The sequence below is a fragment of the Hermetia illucens genome, chromosome 6 (assembly GCF_905115235.1).
Source record: "Hermetia illucens chromosome 6, iHerIll2.2.curated.20191125, whole genome shotgun sequence".
NCBI lineage: Eukaryota > Metazoa > Arthropoda > Insecta > Diptera > Stratiomyidae > Hermetia > Hermetia illucens.
Genome location: NC_051854.1, coordinates 14,512,865 through 14,530,778, shown reverse-complemented (window position 1 = coordinate 14,530,778; position 17,914 = coordinate 14,512,865). Strand labels below are relative to the sequence as shown.

At 40.9% G+C, this 17,914-nt stretch overlaps 1 protein-coding gene across 3 annotated transcripts; it reads right to left on the bottom strand.

Moving 5' to 3' along the window:
• Window positions 1-848: 848 nt before the first annotated feature.
• LOC119659164 (bifunctional purine biosynthesis protein ATIC) lies at window positions 849-17,696 on the bottom strand. 3 transcript variants are annotated; one of them, XM_038067115.1, is made up of 9 exons: window positions 17,581-17,696; window positions 9,704-9,736; window positions 9,428-9,644; window positions 9,067-9,336; window positions 8,817-9,010; window positions 2,041-2,432; window positions 1,417-1,850; window positions 1,197-1,323; window positions 849-1,135 (listed from the first exon to the last, which is right to left on the bottom strand). In XM_038067115.1, the coding sequence occupies exons 2-9, from the start codon at window positions 9,720-9,722 to the stop codon at window positions 1,016-1,018; spliced, it is 1,773 nt and encodes a 590-aa protein (XP_037923043.1). In that variant the 5' UTR covers window positions 9,723-9,736; window positions 17,581-17,696; the 3' UTR covers window positions 849-1,015. The 3 variants fall into 3 exon arrangements, with proteins under 3 accessions (XP_037923043.1, XP_037923044.1, XP_037923042.1); XM_038067116.1 differs by having other exon boundaries at window positions 9,704-9,733; window positions 17,581-17,680; XM_038067114.1 differs by lacking the exon at window positions 17,581-17,696 and having other exon boundaries at window positions 9,704-9,853.
• Window positions 17,697-17,914: the final 218 nt, after the last annotated feature.

Below are 17,914 nucleotides of genomic sequence, written 5' to 3'. Positions count from 1 at the left end.
CATTTACCAAAGGTTACGGTTTGCGTTGGAATCACAAGATAAGGTATCATCGATCCGATTTTCATTGGCAACAATCACGACCGAGTAGTAACCGCAAATTCAGAGAGATGTATGGCTATGCTGACGGATTTTCTGACACCAAAATTGCAAATATCATAAAGCTACAACAGAAGCACTTGACTTCAGCATATTTCAAATGAGAGTATGAGCGTGGTAAGAGATCTCCTTCCGAGGGTTGACATATGATATTTGTCCCCCGAGAAGCCTCGATTTAAATCCAGCAAGTATATTTCTAATGGAGAAACCTTAGAAGCGAGGTAAACATCAAAAATCATATAGCCTCGCGGCAACTAAAGTTGAATTTCGCTTGTCAAAGGATCAAATGCAAGTTAGAATATATATACTGTAGCTTACTTCTGCGGTAAACTGTTTTAGGATCCACTTGAAATGAACACAAATAAGAGTGTGACTTTAAAAGAAAACGGTCATCGATTGAATAAAAAATATCAGCAAGCAAAACTTACATTTGGGACAATCCTCGGAAGCTCCTCTTAAAAAAAGCACTTCAAAGTTACATCACACGAAATTCAGGCTCGAACTTGAGTATACATTCCTTGTTAAGTTTTCGTCCAAAAGTTTCAGATCCATGTCGAATTCGCATAGATATATAGGATAAGGATGACAACTTTTAGTTTTCTAATCAATCATATCGCATCAGGGCAGAGGTGAAAAAAATTGAATTCGATATCTACCTTTCAACGGTACCTGCCGTCCGTTTTGATTCAAAATATTAGCAATATGTTAGGGCAAGGGATATGGGCTTAACATCTACCAAAATTATCCGCTTCTTTATTCGTAAAATGATCTTTATTTCTTCGTCAGCAATTTATCATCTGACAACTACAATCGATGGAATGCATTATCCTTTTCAAATGACAAAAGTAAAAAAGAATCTGCATAAATTCTTACATTTGAATGTATAATATTCGAGGACACATAAGATTTTATGGCACTTTTAATGGTGGAATAAACGTAAGTTTGTATGGGCAAGAACAATTCCATGATCGTTACAAGCTTCAATCACACTAGCATCATTGGTTGATCCCGATGGGCTGACAATGTACGAGACTCCACTCTGTAAAAACCATTAGATCATAATTTGCTCCCACGGACTGATTAGCTATGTTGAAACTTACCAATCTTGCACGATCAATATTATCTCTAAAGGGGAAGAATGCGTCAGAACTCAAAGAGACTCCTTGTAACTTCTTCAACCAGTCGTGTTTCTCTTGATTAGTTAGGAGTGGTGGAACCTCTTCCAACCTATGTTAAAAGCAAAGCAATTAAATGAAAGCTGAAGACAAATAGCATAAGAGGAGGGTGAAGATGTTACTGTCCGTTGTATATGTTACTTACATCGATTCAAACTGATCAACTGGCATATCCTTGCCAACAGTTCCATTAACATAGTTATCAATCGCATTAGAAATTTCGGCACGTTTTACACCTTTCTTGAACTTCATGGACATTACTCGCGGATGTTGACGCAGCCACCAGTTGTCAGCCTTTTCCCCCGCCAATCTTGTGCAATGTATTCTGGATTGTTGTCCGGCACCAATACCTATTACTTGGCCATCACGGGCATAACAGACTGAATTGCTTTGCGTATATTTCAGAGCGATTGTGGCAACAATTAAATCCCGAACAGCCCCTTCGGGAAGAGTTTTGTTTGTTGTGACGATATTTTTGAATAGTTCCTTGTCAATAATGGCGTCATTACGTCGTTGTTCAAGTGTTAGACCAAATATCATTTTTCGTTCAATTAGGTCTGGTTCGAATGCAGGATCAATCTGCGAAGGAGGTTTAAGTGAAAGGTTAGACTTCAAAATTTGGGCAAAAGCACATATTTTCGACAAACTCTAAGCAAACACTACAATTCCCAAACTTCTTCTTCTCAATAACATTTAGTTAATACCGCGTTCTGATAATCGGAAAGCCAATTCAATTTCCTTTTCCAGAAAAAGGCTCAAAAAATCTTACCTGTAAAATGCAATATCCTCCATTCTTTTTCTTCTTTAAAATTTCAAACGCTTCGGGATCATAGCCTGGAGCAATTATTCCATCTGAAACTTCCCGCGAGATAATTTTCGCTGTAGCTACATCACATACATCGGAAACTGCGATAAAATCACCAAATGAAGACATACGATCGGCCCCACGTGCTCTTGCATAAGCTGCAGCTAAAGGTGTCAGTGAATCAAGCATGTCATCAACCATGCACAGTTTTGCCTGCTCCAAAGAGAGTTTATTGCCAACAGCAGCTCCAGCAGGTGAAACATGCTTGAAGCTGGTAGCAGCTGGTAAATTTAGGGCATTTTTAAGCTCGCGCACTAGCTGCCAACCGTTCAAAGCATCACATAGATTTATGAATCCTGGAAATATATTGATTATGAATTATATTTTATACAGAAGAGTAGCAAATCAAAAATGAAATTTGAGCTAATTAAGACAAAAGTTAGAGACAAATCGGAAACTGAAAGATGGACACTTCGGGAGTTTTGATGGTCACTTACATAAGTTCATATAAACAAATATTATCACCCAACCGAAAGCGTCACCTCGTTGAATATATCTTACTCTTCAGAGAAGCATAAGAGGTTGTGCTTTAAGCTGGGCCAAAGTAATATATTTTTTGTTTAGGATATGAGGGATCCTAAGTCCACATCTATTTAATGTTGGACCAAACCAAATAGGGACGAACTCGCTTTTTTGGTCCACGGACCCCTCGTTTTAGACGTAGCACCCGCAGCACGAGTATTCAACGAGGGTAAGGTGCTCTCCATTTGGTCCGATCCAACATCAAGACAACCTCATATCACAAAAAAAAATCCCAAAGATTATTTTAAAAAATTTCCATCAGCAAAAGCAGACCGGAGGGAGGATGTTGGTTGGCTTATGTGTTTCAGGGCGAATTTCAGATTTGGTACTCTACTTCACAATAAAAACATGAGTAAGCCACACTGATTTAACACCGTACTGCCAAACCCTACCTTCACTTTCACAACGGTAATCCCTGGAGAAAATAGACAGTTGGCGATAGGGAGAATATAAAACAGAGCCGACGAGCTCTCCAGGTTGTCGGTTCTGCAACAGACTGACAATCACAAAATTTTGCTGAGAAGGGGAGAACAGAATCTGTAAACTTACTTCATCCATGTGAGTATTAAATAAAAGAAAATTATTACAAAATTTGGCTACAAAAAAATTATAATCCAGCGATAAGGTCGGAAAAGAACAGTTCCACCTTGAAAGGAAGGTGGGGTATAGTCTTCAAAACATAACTAACGTCAGTATACTCATAGATTTTGCATACAGCACGCTAGTCACCTCAGATGTGCATGGGGCACATTCAACGAAAAGACCAAGTTCTAATCGAATACCGAACAACTTCCAACATCTTTGACGTGGGGTGAATCACAAAAGTGCCCACCAGCTTGTCAGAGCGTCATGCGATTGCCGGATAATAAACGATCGGAATAGATAATATGTGAGGACCCCGGAATAAAGAAGTGTCGTCGGAGCGCTGAAAAAAACAAACTCTGCTACCGCTGAACTAACATCAAGGAAGCGATAGCATCGACAAAAGATGAGATCAGTCAAAGTACGAGATTAAGGGAGAGAACACTGGAGAGAGAGCAATCGGGCATGAACTCCAGCATAAAAGAAATGATTCGAAATAAAATCTCAGATGAATTTGAAGTCCAAAGCGAAGTCCGCCATAGTTGCGTCTTGTCACCAATATTATTTCTGCTTGTTATCGGTGGTGTTCTTCATGCTGCCTTGTCTGGAGGACATGGAAGAATTCAATGGACCATGACATCTTTCCTCAAACACCGCGACTACGCTGAAGACACTCTTCCTGGCTGCTCCCTCACAGAGTTGTGAATTTGGGATTGGAAATTCTGGATTTGGAAAGATGGAAGTAGCACATGGGAAGTGATCCCCACCATTACTCAAAAGCTTCAAACCTTCGTTAACACTTCTCTACGACGTGTCATCAGGGTATGCTGACACGATTTCGAACAAAGAACTTGGCCCCGCACCTGTACGCGATGTGATCGGAAGGAAGACATGGCAACGAAAAGGTTACACATTAAGGAGCGGGCGACAATTCCATTGCTGACGACAACATGCAGTGGAACACCCTATCCCGAGAGGGCCGACGAATGGGCCCCCCCGAGAGCACTTAGCACAGAACAGTATAGGAGTGCAAGCGTCTCGAGAAGTCCTTGAAGGAGTTGAAGTGTATTTTAGTGGACCGTGTACGATGGCGCGTAAGCGTGGTTGACGCGCTTTGCCCCACCAAAGAGCAAATCACAACCACACAACGAACAGATAAAAAATATGAACACTATATGGAGCATATTAAAAACCCATGAGCATAATACTACAAGAAATACTGATCGTCACGATCCCCTGAGGTACAAATGAAGGTTACACTAAAAAATAGCAAAGCGCCGATTGCAGATGGAATACCAGACCGAAAAGCAGACTGATGAATCTTTCGATCGTCAAACCTTCAAACTAATCGTGGGCCCAGTGATAAGAGTTGAGGATTTATCTCTTTCGTTCAACTGCTAGCCATATTAAGATCCGAAAGCTCTAGTAGACAGCTCATCTCAAGTGATCCAGTGACTATAAACTGAAGAATTTCCAAGCAAAGTGGAAAGCAGCCGACCACTTGAAAAACGCCAGAACAGATGGAAAGACTGAATGGACGACCTGGGCCAAACGGGGCACGACTTCTCCAATTAACGAGAGGCAATTTGGAGGCAAATATTTCGGGGGAACACGAGTCGATTTCAGATTGTAGCCCCATAAAGTCAGGCGAAGTAACTGCCTGCAAAACGGGCTGTTAATATTCTCATCAGAATCTATCTACATACCGAATGAAGTTCCTAAGTTATAGAGGGAGCAGAACTTAAGAAGTCTTTCAAACACTATAAGAAAATACTGAATAAGAAATCAGTAATCGACTGCCCCGTCGTCCGTCCCGAGTCTCAAAAGCCTGCCATGCTAAGGCTATTGTTTTCCTAAAATAGATGAGCTATTCACGCTAGAAATCCAGGGAAGAGATAGCACTTGAAAATGTTGCACAATAGTCACCTCAATTTACAAAAATGCTGCAGAATCGAAAGAAGATAAATTTGTAAAGAGAAACCTTCGCTCATCTCTGATCTGGAAGCAGCTTAACCAGAAACAGTTGCTGTGTGTTGTTCCCTCTTCAATATAAAGTCACAAACACGCCGCCAATGTGATCGGTATGATGTTGATAACAAAAACGATCAATTGATGATCGAGACAAGGATCATGAGTCCGCATCCACTTAAGGCAGCGTCTGATGAGTTGGTTCTACCCGAAACCGGACTGCGTATCGTCTCATGTCTCATTTAAAAAAAAACAGAAAGTTGGGTGCTCACCTCAAAAAGGGGGATCAGTCAACCAGAAAGAAAGACGGGAGAAAGTGTCTCTCCAATTGGTCCTGTCCGATATCAAGTGCATGCGGGCCCAGGACTACTCAGTCCTTAAACAAAAAAATGGAAATTCGGTTTATCAGCTTACAGCACCTTTACGACCACATCAGATGCAGCAACGTTGGGAACAGCAAGTACTGATATGATATCAGTTGGCTTACTTGGGTTACAAATGCGTCTGTTATATTGAATAAATCGAATGAACTTAGCGGCAACAAGCACAGGACAAATTGGTACTACGAAAAAGAAGCCGTGTAATCACTGACACCGCAAGAAAGGTAGGTAAACGCAAACAATTATTTCTAATATAAAAGATTGGAAGCGAATGGATAACAGTTGGGCTGAAAAGTGCGTAGGCTAACATAGAAAAAAAATGTCTGATAAAATTTGGTTTATTATTCAAAATAGACGCCTTCGAAGGCGATACAATGATTACAGCGATTACACAATTTTTCGATGCCATTTTTATAGTACAATTTGTCTTTAGCCTCAAAATAGGTCTCATTTTCGGCGGTTACCTATTCATCGAGGCTAAATTTCTTCCCAGCAAGCATTCGCTTGAGGTCAGAGAAAAGGAAAAAGTCCCTGGGAGCCAGATCTGGAGAATGCATTGGATGCGGAAGCAATTCGAAGCCCAATTCATGCAATTTTGACATCGTTTTCATTGATTTGTGACATGGTTTTTTCCGCGTTTTTCGGCGATGCCATCCTTCAAACGCTCCAATGTATGTAATAGTCGGTAATGATCGTTTTTCCCTTTTGAAGATAGTCGATGAATATTATACCATGCGCATCCCAAAATACTGATGTCATACCCTTGCCAGCGGACTGTTGCACCTTTGCACGCTTTGGAGTCAGTTTACCACGTGCAGTCCATTTGAATGACGATCTTTTAATCTCGGTGTGAAATAATGGAGCCAAGTTTCATTCATTGTCACATATCGAAGCATAAATTCGGGTTTTTTATAGGAGGAGCTTCAAACGCTGCTCAAATCGTCAACTCGTTGTTGGTTTTGGTTGATTATGAGTTCGCGCGGCACTCACTTTGAACAAAGCTATCGCATACCCAAACATTCATTAACGATATATACAACACGTTCCTTTAATATCTTTAGAGCTTCAGGTATCCCAATCAACCTCACTTTGCGGTCATCCAAAATTATTTTGTGGACTTTTTTTGTTTTTCTCGTCGGTAACAGTCTCTTCGGGGCGTGTACTGCATGCATCGCATGAATAGATATCGATATGGAGGGTATTTCGGAGTCTAGGCACTATATTGGCAGCTTCTTAATTTTTTTCAGATTTCTATAATAGGTTTAATAGTTTCTGAGAATGTCCCCCTGAACGAAATTATCACTTTCAACTCCCCGCACTCCGCACCTTTCCCACAAATGTCAAAAGTAGGACGGACTTCGGAAAGTACTAACCGAGACCTTTGATTTGATACCCCACCTCCTTTTTGAATGTATGTGGACCCCCTTTAAATTCCACGTGGAATGATGTAACTCGCTGTATCTATGAGCTTTCACAGTTCCTGCCTTTCCGCCGAATTTGGTCTCAATCGCTATAACCGTTTCCGAGCAAAATGCATGTGGTCGACAGACAAACGGTCAACCGATTTTAACAAGGTTTTATTTTACACAAAACTTTAAAAAGGCTAAACAGATCGCTGAAGGGGAAAGAATACCCTGAAAATATACATAGTTAGAGAAAAGCGCAAATTAAAAAGTAACTGGCGTGTAGTTATCTCCACATGTATGAAAATAAAGAACGAATTATTGAAGATTATAAGATTCTAACGACAAGTACCGTCTTAAGTTGTGATCCTGTCGAAGTTGGCTATAGAGACGGATTCCAGGGTGTGACAGGATTTTCCTACCTCCAGTTCCAGTCCCAAAGAAACCACATTGATGATAAAGCAGCGGTTGTTACATAAATTAGTAACAAACTCGTAAAGTCTACACGAACTCCATTATGAAGAAGAAACCGGAAATGCTACAGAAAGCTGTGCCTTGAGCCGGACGGAATTCTCAACCTTGTTTATAAAACATTACGTATATGCCATTATGTACCTCTATCCTCCCCTAAAGCCAGTGATCACGAATACAATGGAGTACTCTAGCCGACCCTCACGTCGCTGAGAAGATAAAAGTGATGGGTTTTGTGAACGACCTGGCAGTGTTTGCAGTTACGAAGCGAAGCAAGTATGTCAATAGCTTACGCAGGCGAAGTCATTCACACCATCAAATCATGGCTACGAATGGTCCAACATGATATGGCGGAGGAGAAACCGAAGGCGGTCAAAATAAAATCGTCAACATCCGGTTTGAAAGGTTTCAGGGGCATTTATATTACGCCCGCGAGAAGGCAACAAATCTTGATTCATATTCATCATCGGAGAACCGAGACGCAATTGCAGGCTGCTCGCGGCCAAAGTAATGCAGTCCATTCTTCTATATGCGAATTGTATCTGGGTGTGGACATTGGTTAGCACCATGACCCAGAGAAAAGTAAATCCTGCCTCTAGGACAATACCGGGATAGGCAGTTTACATCATCACGGCGATGATGTCTGTTGCAACGGAGCGACAGCTTTGAAATCGGTCGATGAACCCATGCACTGATCACCCTTATTGAAGAAAGATTCGAAATAGAAGATGAAGTGAGGTACCATCTGATACAATTCCTTTACGGAGCATGGTGGTTATAACAAGCAATTCTATCATTTCTTTTGCAAAGTCCCCCGAATGTAAATGAATCGTTAGACCAGAGAAGCTTGAAAACGTAATGATCCATTGACCGAGGTATTATACATACAAAGGAAGATCTTGAAGAGCGTCATAAATATGGAACTATGATCCCATAATCAAATTGACGAGATGCTGATATCAGAAGAAAGCTGCACCAAAGTGAATACGACAATGGTGAATATAAGAACAAGCTATTCAAAATAGAGTACTGACGGGAGCTGGGAAGCGGGTGGCTAACGATGAGGTGTTGGTTTAAGTCAAGACCCTTTCCGCAAAGTAACGTTTCATTTTAGTGCCGCGAAGATACGAACAGACAAACAGTAGGGCGATTTTAACAGGTTTGAACTCCACAAGCAGCTACAATTTATCGCAGCAACATCTTTCAATGGTCGGTTATATACTAGTATGTATTTATATAACAGTTCCGCGAGGAAAGCAGAAGATAGAAACGCTCGTTCAGTTCGACCAAGATCTCCGCTTTCGGCATACAAAAACACAGTGACCACGACTCGAAATTAACGAAACAAACTTACCTGGAGCACTATTCAAAACAACAAGGGGCAACTTATCCAATGTTGTAAAAAGTTGTGCTGGCTTCTGATGCGGATTCATTCCATAACGAAGATTCAGCTGCGAAGCTCCTTGCGAATATTGTTTGCGGAAGTAGTCAGATATCGCTTGATCATAGCTTGCTGTGTGTGTGAATGCTTTAAGTGCCAATTTTTGCCTAACAAATTAAGTTGTAGAAAATATTTTGAATCAAATTAACTTTTGTTAATATACCTAGTTTCTGGTTTTGTATCTCCCAATTCTTTCAGTTCATTCAAAACTTGAGCATAATCACCAGCATCACAGATAACTGTAACACGATCATGATTCTTAGCAGCTGCCCTCAAAAGTGTTACACCACCAATATCAATGTTTTCAACTGCATCCGCTACAGTAACATTTGGTTTTTGTATTGTATTTACAAATGGATACAAATTGCAGACAACAAGTCGAATTAACTCGAAATTTTGTGCTTTCATGTCATCCAAATCGCTGGTTATATTCCTGTGCAAAAATTCAAAGTATGATCCATGAAAATTACAGGAATTCAATTTGTAGTTTATGAAGTAAATATAAACACTGTCGACTCACATACCTTGACAAAATTCCCGCATGAACAGCAGGATGTAATGTTTTCACTCGTCCACCAAGCATTTCCGGTGCGCCAGTAATTTCCGAAACATCTTTAACGAGCAAGCCGGCATTTCTCAACGAAGTTGCAGTACCACCGCTAGCAACCAGTTCAAATCCTAATTTTGCTAAAACCTTCCCCAAATCAACAAGACCAGTCTTGTCAGAAACGCTAAGGAGGGCTGTAAAAAGGAACCAGTTTCATTCTGAAGCTTATACTGAAACGCAAATCACAATTTACCTAACTTTCCAGCAGACATGGTTGCAAAAGCTACTGAAAGAAATAAAGAAAACGTTTCGCTTAACTGAAAGCTATCCAGTAACTAACTGAAGAAATTTAATTTTGCCGCTTCACTTCACAAATCAACAATATTATTATAATTCTCATGCACAAACAAGGGTCAAGTGAATTTCGACCCCAAGGGATCTCTAGCAGAGATAATAAATATTGTTCAAATGTGACATGTTTTTATAGAACGTATTGAATTTGTAATAATAACGATTGAATTGGATCATTACAAGCGTAGTCTATTCTCGGTAAATATAAACATCACACCTTATCATTTTTCTCGGCTAGTCAAGAAATTAACCTTGAATTGCCAAAAATATGATGCGCGCTGCATTGTTGAATATTACATTTATAAATAAAATGATTGACAGTTTTGGTTCTTTGATTAATGGCCGAAATATTAATGTTGACATTGTAGAATTTACAGGATTTCCAAGTCAAATATAATCTGGGAAAACTACCAACTCTACTGAGATGACTATATTATTTTCAACCTGCAAATCCCGATTTCCAATCCTACATGCCTCGATCAAGAAGCTCAATGTATATCTATTTCCTGAAGGCGACCACAGATAAGACTGGTTGCCAACTAACTTGCAATTCATTTACCACAGACTTGAGAGATTGAGGAGTAGAGATCGTGTTGTGAGTGATTTTATTACTATTTTACTACACTAAGGTTGCAAATCAAGTTGCAAAACACTCTGCAGACAATAAAACTTGGTTACCAACCTTACAACTTCATTGGCAATCAGGTGACGGCTTAACCACTGAGGTCTCGACTTTGACGCCTCGACAGAACTTTGGCAACATAACATAAAATCACTGCCGATTTCTAGATTTGGGTTCATGCGCTTTTGATAAACACATAGCATTTTGTTAAAATTTGTATGTATCCTGTAAGTGTCACCATCCCCTTTATATAAGACCTAAGAGTGGCCACCCTGTGAGTTGCGGTTTAAAAAGTATTCCCTGATTATCGTAAAAGTCGATTAAAAGGGATAGAAATTTGTGAGCTGCCAACCTCCAAATTACTAGATTTTACTGTTACCGAAAGGCCAACAACACCTCTGATAGGGACTGACTTCACAGCTACGATGTCTAGAATGTCCGCACGCTCCTCCACAACGCTATCGAAAATCCGCAAAATATTCGCTTTCTTCACCTCAAGCGAGAGCCTAGCGATATAAACTGGATTTTCCGGTCCTAAGCAAAATGAGATGGTGGGTTCCTGAAGAATACTCTTCTCCGGCACTGTATTCTGGAAAGCCTAGTAGTGACAGATGCAAATCCGATATGGGACTGTTACTGACGAACTAGCAAAGAAGGGAGCTGGGACGCCTTTATACGAGCCAGAACCCTTCTATGGAATCGGAAACGGTTTCATGACTATTACTCTAAGAAATGAAGAGGAACGGTTGAGGGAACTATACTGCGCGAGCCTTCCAGGGATAGAGCAGTCCAGGGTGCTTATTGCACACAAAGGATTGCTTAAACTTCATCAAAAAGAACCTCCGAATCATAGTCGGAATTCTCACTGGTCACTGTCGGCTAAACTATCACCTAGGGAAGTTAGAGATATCTACGGACACTGCCTGTAGGTTTTGTGCGGAGTGTGATGAAACCTCTGTACACGTCCTGGGACAGTGTCCGGCACTTGTGCAAAGGAGGTCGAGGCATCTGGGAGAAAACTTAATACCAGATGCAAAGTTGAAAGATCTGGAAGTAGGGAATATACTAAAGTTCCTGACGGTTATAGGCTTGGTTGAGATACTATGATTAATAGGTACACTATAACCAGTAAAAGGGGCACAATAGTTCTTCAAGGACGCGGTGCGACTTTCCCTTAACAGAATAATAATAATAATACTGGCAGCTACCGCCAAGCGTACTCTCTTGACCTGGGAGCCAATTTTTAACAGGATATTGACGGCAAGATTCCGATTCAGGTTAAGGAGCATCACAATTGCGCAATGCTATGCACCAACGGAGACTTCCGATATAGTGGAGAAGGATACTTTCTATGAACAATTACTCGCAGATCAATGGAAGCTTCCTAAAATTGACGTTGTGAGCGTGATGAGTGATCTGAATCCCAGCTTGGGCTGTGAGACGTGATAGAAAAGAGTGGTTTTGGTGACCGATACAACAACGGTGAAAGGTTTGAATACTTCTGCATCATCAATAGCAAACTGTTCAAGAAAAGAACCTGCCACAAGGTCAGCTCGATTTCGAATGATTGCCAACGAACATCTAATTAGTTCGACCATATCACGATCAGCAGTATATTTAGGAGTTGTCTTTTGAATGTACGTAACAAAAGATGTGCTGATGTTTTCCTCGAAAGATACCATTATCTGGTGATCGTTTATCTACGTTTACGCGCCGCTACCCCATCTTCTCGCAGGGGATCAAAAGCTCAGCCCCCAAATTCAATATGGGCCGTCTCAGCAATCCGATTGTCGTCCAGTAGTGGCGAAAAATGTCTTGCTATGTAATCGACACAAAGTTTAAAAAACCCGCCAAGGAATATTAATACACAATGGGTCGCCATCAAAAGTGTTTTTCTCTTTGGTGCAAGTTGTCGGACACGGCCTGACTGGCGGCGGAAACGTGGAGGTCAGTCAATGAAGGTAAGAAACGGGCAGCTTTTTTGTTGACTGCGAGTGGAAGTGAACGTGGAAAAGTGAGAAAAATTCAACGTAGTGTGCACCGTGACAAAAGAAATTTGCCAATTGCGCTGGTGATGAAAGAAGTTGTCACAAATAGCAACAACTTCGCTTTTGTAAACCGCATGATATCATTCCATTCATTAACAGCGGTAAATTCGCCTTTGGTGTTTTTTTCCGAAATCTAGGAAAGCTATATTAACACCAACATCAAATTAAAGCTGTTCCATACGAACGTTTTCTCTGTGCTGCTATTTGAGAATGACACATGGATTTCCCTTGTTACTCAAAAGGTCCAAACTTTATTCAACATCATACTTTTCGTTTCATTAGGATACTGTGGACTAAGACAATAAGAAATTAAGTACCACGTCGGCATACGGGACAGATACCCGTGGAAGTGTTGATCATAGTACAAAAGTGAAAATAACGAGTCGTACACTGTGAAAAGGCAACAAGTCCACTGCGGAGTTTGCCATGCATTAGAATCCTCTATCGCAGAAGACCGGTGGGTCACTTTAGGGTTATGTGGTGCAGATTAGTTTAGGAGAAGCGAAGAGTTCTAGCTTCACGAAAAGCCTTCAGAAGCGTGGAACACATTGCCAATCACCCAACAACATATTGGTTTACCATGTCAACAACTTTGAGAAAGCTGCCTATTACTCGTATATTGCTTCAGTTGAAGGGAGCGGGAGCTTTGCATCAATATTTTGGCTCATGAAAAAGGGACTTATCACATTTGATGGGCCCTCAGGTGTTGGGACAGGATGCCACATCCTAGACTACATCTCTGGGGATGTGTTCTCGGCTCAGTTATTTGCAGCTGACCCGTTTTAGAAGTTTCATGGAGATTGCAGTTGTACCTTCATGACGGGCAGCGTTCCACTGTATAACTTGGGTGCCATACTCTTTAGTTATGGTAGAGGGTTTAGGTGCACCTTGCATCCACCACTGGTATCGTTGTATCATTCAGAAAGGGGTTCTTATTGTGGTTTTCAAATCAATCCGTGTTCGAAGAGGACTCTGCAGATGTTGCAGAAAATATATTTTCTAGGGAACTTGATATGCAAAGGTATACTTAAAACCATCTTTTTTCATCATCACCATTTTTCGGAAGATGGAAGAAATCTCGTAATTTTAGTATCTTAGTTCGTGTTTATTATGAAACTCGTCAGTTGGTTTCACATTGCCCTTGGCCTCATACTTGTGAGACATCGATTAAGGATGAGTACCCTAGGAGCCAAATTTTAACTTTAAAATCTTAGGACTTATGCCCGTTATACCCTCATTAAAGAAGAGATGACCTTTCCAAAATAGGAAGATAGAAGCGATTCTTCAAATAATAATTGCTGATATAAATAAAATTGATGTATAAGAAAAATTCAATTTTCAAAAATGTATAATTCACACTCTTTCTGCACTCATCGCTTCATTTATTACAGATTAGTGTCTACCATCATTCTCTTGTATAAATAGAAGAAGGTAAGTGGTGGTATGAGACTGGGGCTTCGGATTCAATGCAAACTACGAGTCGACGCACAAAAGGCGCGGTCAGGAGTTCCGAGTAATGTGTCCTTTGTAATATAGACTTCCTTTTGTAGCAACTCACACTGCCAACGGTCCATGAGAAACCTTTTGCATTTTGGCATTACAGTGGAATTCTTCCTACACCCATGAAGATACTAATAAAAGGATTAAGCAGGACTTTTAATCCCGTCGAATGTATTCCTCCTATCTCGCCTAAATATGATAAAATTTCCTAAAAAATCCTTAATAAAAATATTAAGCGAAACCCTGGTTATTTTAGACAAAATTACAAATATAAAAAGTATTTTCTATATAAGAATGTGTAAGCTTTATTTCAGCTATACCGAAAGGAGGACATATTGCAGATAATACCACGTCGGAAATTGAAAAATTGATTGAATTAATGCTGGAAAGGCTTCTCTTACATGATTTGAGTGATAGTAATTATAAAAACTGAAACAAAAAGCTGACTGAAATCACAAGAGAAATGGAAACTGAGGATGATAACTTTTCTTATTTGTTTTACCTTTTCCAGTGCTATTTCGCATATATATCACTCATCAAAATAAGAAATAAAATTAACTAAGCACATGTTTCACCCACAATATTTGGAGCATAACTGGAACGCTGGTAACTGACCGCTGCTTGTGTGAATTCGGAACTGCAAAATAAGAACGCAGAACTCTAAACGCCTGACCGCGTGTATTCGCGGGACGCCATCCACTATCAGGGCGCCTAGCAGTTACGCCTGAACAGTCCACAGTTGATCGGCGGCCAGAACGAGCAAAGAGCTTCAAAAGCAGAAGAAGCAAGCCTGCGAACGCACCAGGCAACCAGTTTTACCAACAAGTCACCAGGATGAAGCCATATACATACATCACGATGCTCATCCTGTCGAGGCAAAGAGGGTAATCTGATTTCCGACCGTATGGGCATATTGGAGCGATTGGTTGAGTATTTTGACGATCTGCTCAACAAAAAGAATATTGACGAGTTGGAAATCACGGCAACTGAACACGATGGATGAATACTGTCACCGCAGAGCATGGAGGAAAGAGCATAGGCTTAAGAGCCATAAGTCGCCAGGAACCAATAGAATCGCAGCCGAACTAGTTACATATGGAGGCAATCAACTACAACAAGCGATTCATCAACCTATGCTCAAGAGTTGGGGCATTGAGAAGAATAAAAGCGAGTTCCCCGCGCCTAAAAACGGGACAAATTGTACCAACTGATGAAGCCGAAGGAGCCTTGGACAAAATGGATTTTACAACAACGAACCCGACAACGAAAACAGAACAACGATTTGCGCATTTTCTCGTGGAACGTGCGCCTCCTGTATGGACCGCTCCGCAGCTAGCCGATACCCTGCCCTAATATAAAGTTAATGTAACAGCGTTGCAAGAGATGTGCTGGACAAGGACCGGTTTCCTGGAGAAGAACCACTACACCATATATTACAGCGTCCATCCAGTAAACCATGTGCTTGGAGTAGGTTTCATTAGGCAGCCAAAAAAATAAACCTGCTATTTTCAGCTTTGAATACATAAGCGAAAGGTTATGCACTCTGCGTTTGCGAGACAAATTTGGAAATATAAGCCCCATTAACGTTCACACCCCTACAGAGTCGGAGAAGGATGACCTATCATGGGTCGTCTTTAACCTAGCCCTGGAGAAAGTGATTCGCGGTGCAGATGTCAATGGAGAGAGAGAGAAAAGAACGTTCGATAAATGATCACGAATCTTTTGGGATTACAGACTTAATAATTTTCACTGACCGGTTAGTCATGGGAAACAGATCGAGCGCAGGGGTGTTCTCGGGAAATCCGATTATGGAATGTTTGCGGCAAAAATGGAGAGGTCGCATCATTCGAGTCTGTTCCAAGCTAGTTAGTGTGGAGTTGTCATCAGATGCTGCTGAAACTTGGCCGACTGTACGAAACATTCCTGATATGGGTGCCAGTGCACTCAAACTTCGCTGGTAATGAAGAAACTGACAGACTGACCCGCCAAGGTTATGAATCCACAATGGTGAGGCCAGAACCAGCTTTTGGCATCCGGCCATCTATAGTAGATCCACTCTGAAGCGGGAAATGACAAGAATTCACACAACTGAACTTCTTCCGGCAGGCATTTTTGTTGTCCCTTTAGAAGTGCGACATGAAAACCCTAGTAGGGCTTTTCACGGGATACTACTCCTTAAACTACCACATGGAAAAATAGGCGTGATGGTCTCGGCCTTAGGTAGCCAATGCGAGGAAGAAGAGATGGCCCTGCACATCTCATGCAGCTGCCTGACCTCCTCAAACCTCAAACGAAGATACCTTGATAAGGTTTTCTTCAGCGAAGAGTCTGCGCATTCTCTGCTTTTGGAGAATGTTCTCAGATTCGCGCGAAAGCCTGCGAACGCCGTCATCGAGATGCCGATGAATAGACGATCTCCGGGGATAGAACAATGAGCCTAGCAAAGGTCTAAGAACTTGGAACTGCGGCTCCTCCCACTAAACTAAACTAAACTAGCCGTGTTCGAGAGAAAAATCTTCCAAATAATTGTTTGCCCTCTGCCAGAGGATGGACGATTGCATAGGAGCTCAATAGGTCGCGGTGGGCGGGTCACAATCGTATACATGAAGATGGACCAGCCTGGAACGTATAAGAGCAATATCTATGGTAAAAAAAACGTGGCAGATACTGCTTCAGATGGAGCGATGACGTAGGTCAGGACTCCAGACAGCTTTTAGGTATGAATTGGTGAACCTCCGCGCAAAACCTTCTTATATACGTTTTCAATTAGATGCCGAATAGACACCTAATTGAAGCCGGAACACCGCTGCACACTTGTCAACTGCGGTCGAAACCGATATACGTGCGAAACGAGCCTAAGGCAGCCCTAAACCGGATATCGGTTGTTGTATTGTTGACGATGGTGTAAATATACCCAATCCTAGCTCCGCCCAAGGCGCTTCCAAACGTTAATAAACAGTCGTAAACGCAGACGTATGGATAGTGTTTGGCTTGATAATTTATTTTACTTCTTTTTTGGTAAGGATGCAGGGCGTCCTGAGTCCGCATTTACTTGATCACGGACCGGAAGCAGCTAACTTCCTCCTTGCTTCCCTTTTTTGTAAAAATCCCTAAAATGCAATTTTATTTTTTTACAAGATACGAAGATTTAGTTTTAATACGGTTATCGAGATTATTAAATAATCCATTTGAATTTTCATGAATGCCGCGGGGTGTATGCTTAGAACCTTAACCAAAGTCACCAATGCCAGAACGTGAAAAGTGAAAGCGTTAACCGTCGAGGGTTAACCAGATTAATTTATTGCACTTTGTCAATTGAAGGAATTTAATAAGAAATTAAAATAAGAAAGGATACTTAACATTATATTCTGTTCAAATTACAAAACAAAATTCGGTAGAAATTAGCCGGCATCATTTTGTAAATATCAAATCCCAAACATTTTATTGATAACAGATATTTTTAGGAACGAATTGATACTTGATAGATTAAAGGATCAAAATTGCATTATTAGGACAAGTGTTTGCCACTCAATCGTTATAAATTACAATTGTTTGGACAGATGTCTGCCAATTAAAACGCCTAAATATAATTTACGATCTAGCACTTACCTCGCGGTTGTACGCACGCGTATCTGAATTGACACTTGTAGGCACACTTTGCCCTTGGCCGGCATCGTATCAAATTCCCGCTATTTCGGTGTCAGATGTTACGACAAAACAAGATGTTTCTATAAATGAATTAAATTATTCCAGAATTAGATATTAATTGTGCCAATCAAAGGGGATAATTCTCCGTTCCATATGTATAATGTTAATCCATCCAATTGAATTCTATTCAAATCAGAATATTATTTTGAAATCAACCACTATCTAATTGGAAAGTCTTTGACATACCAACATTAGAATTCCACCACGACTGGAAATCATTATTTGGACCAATCAG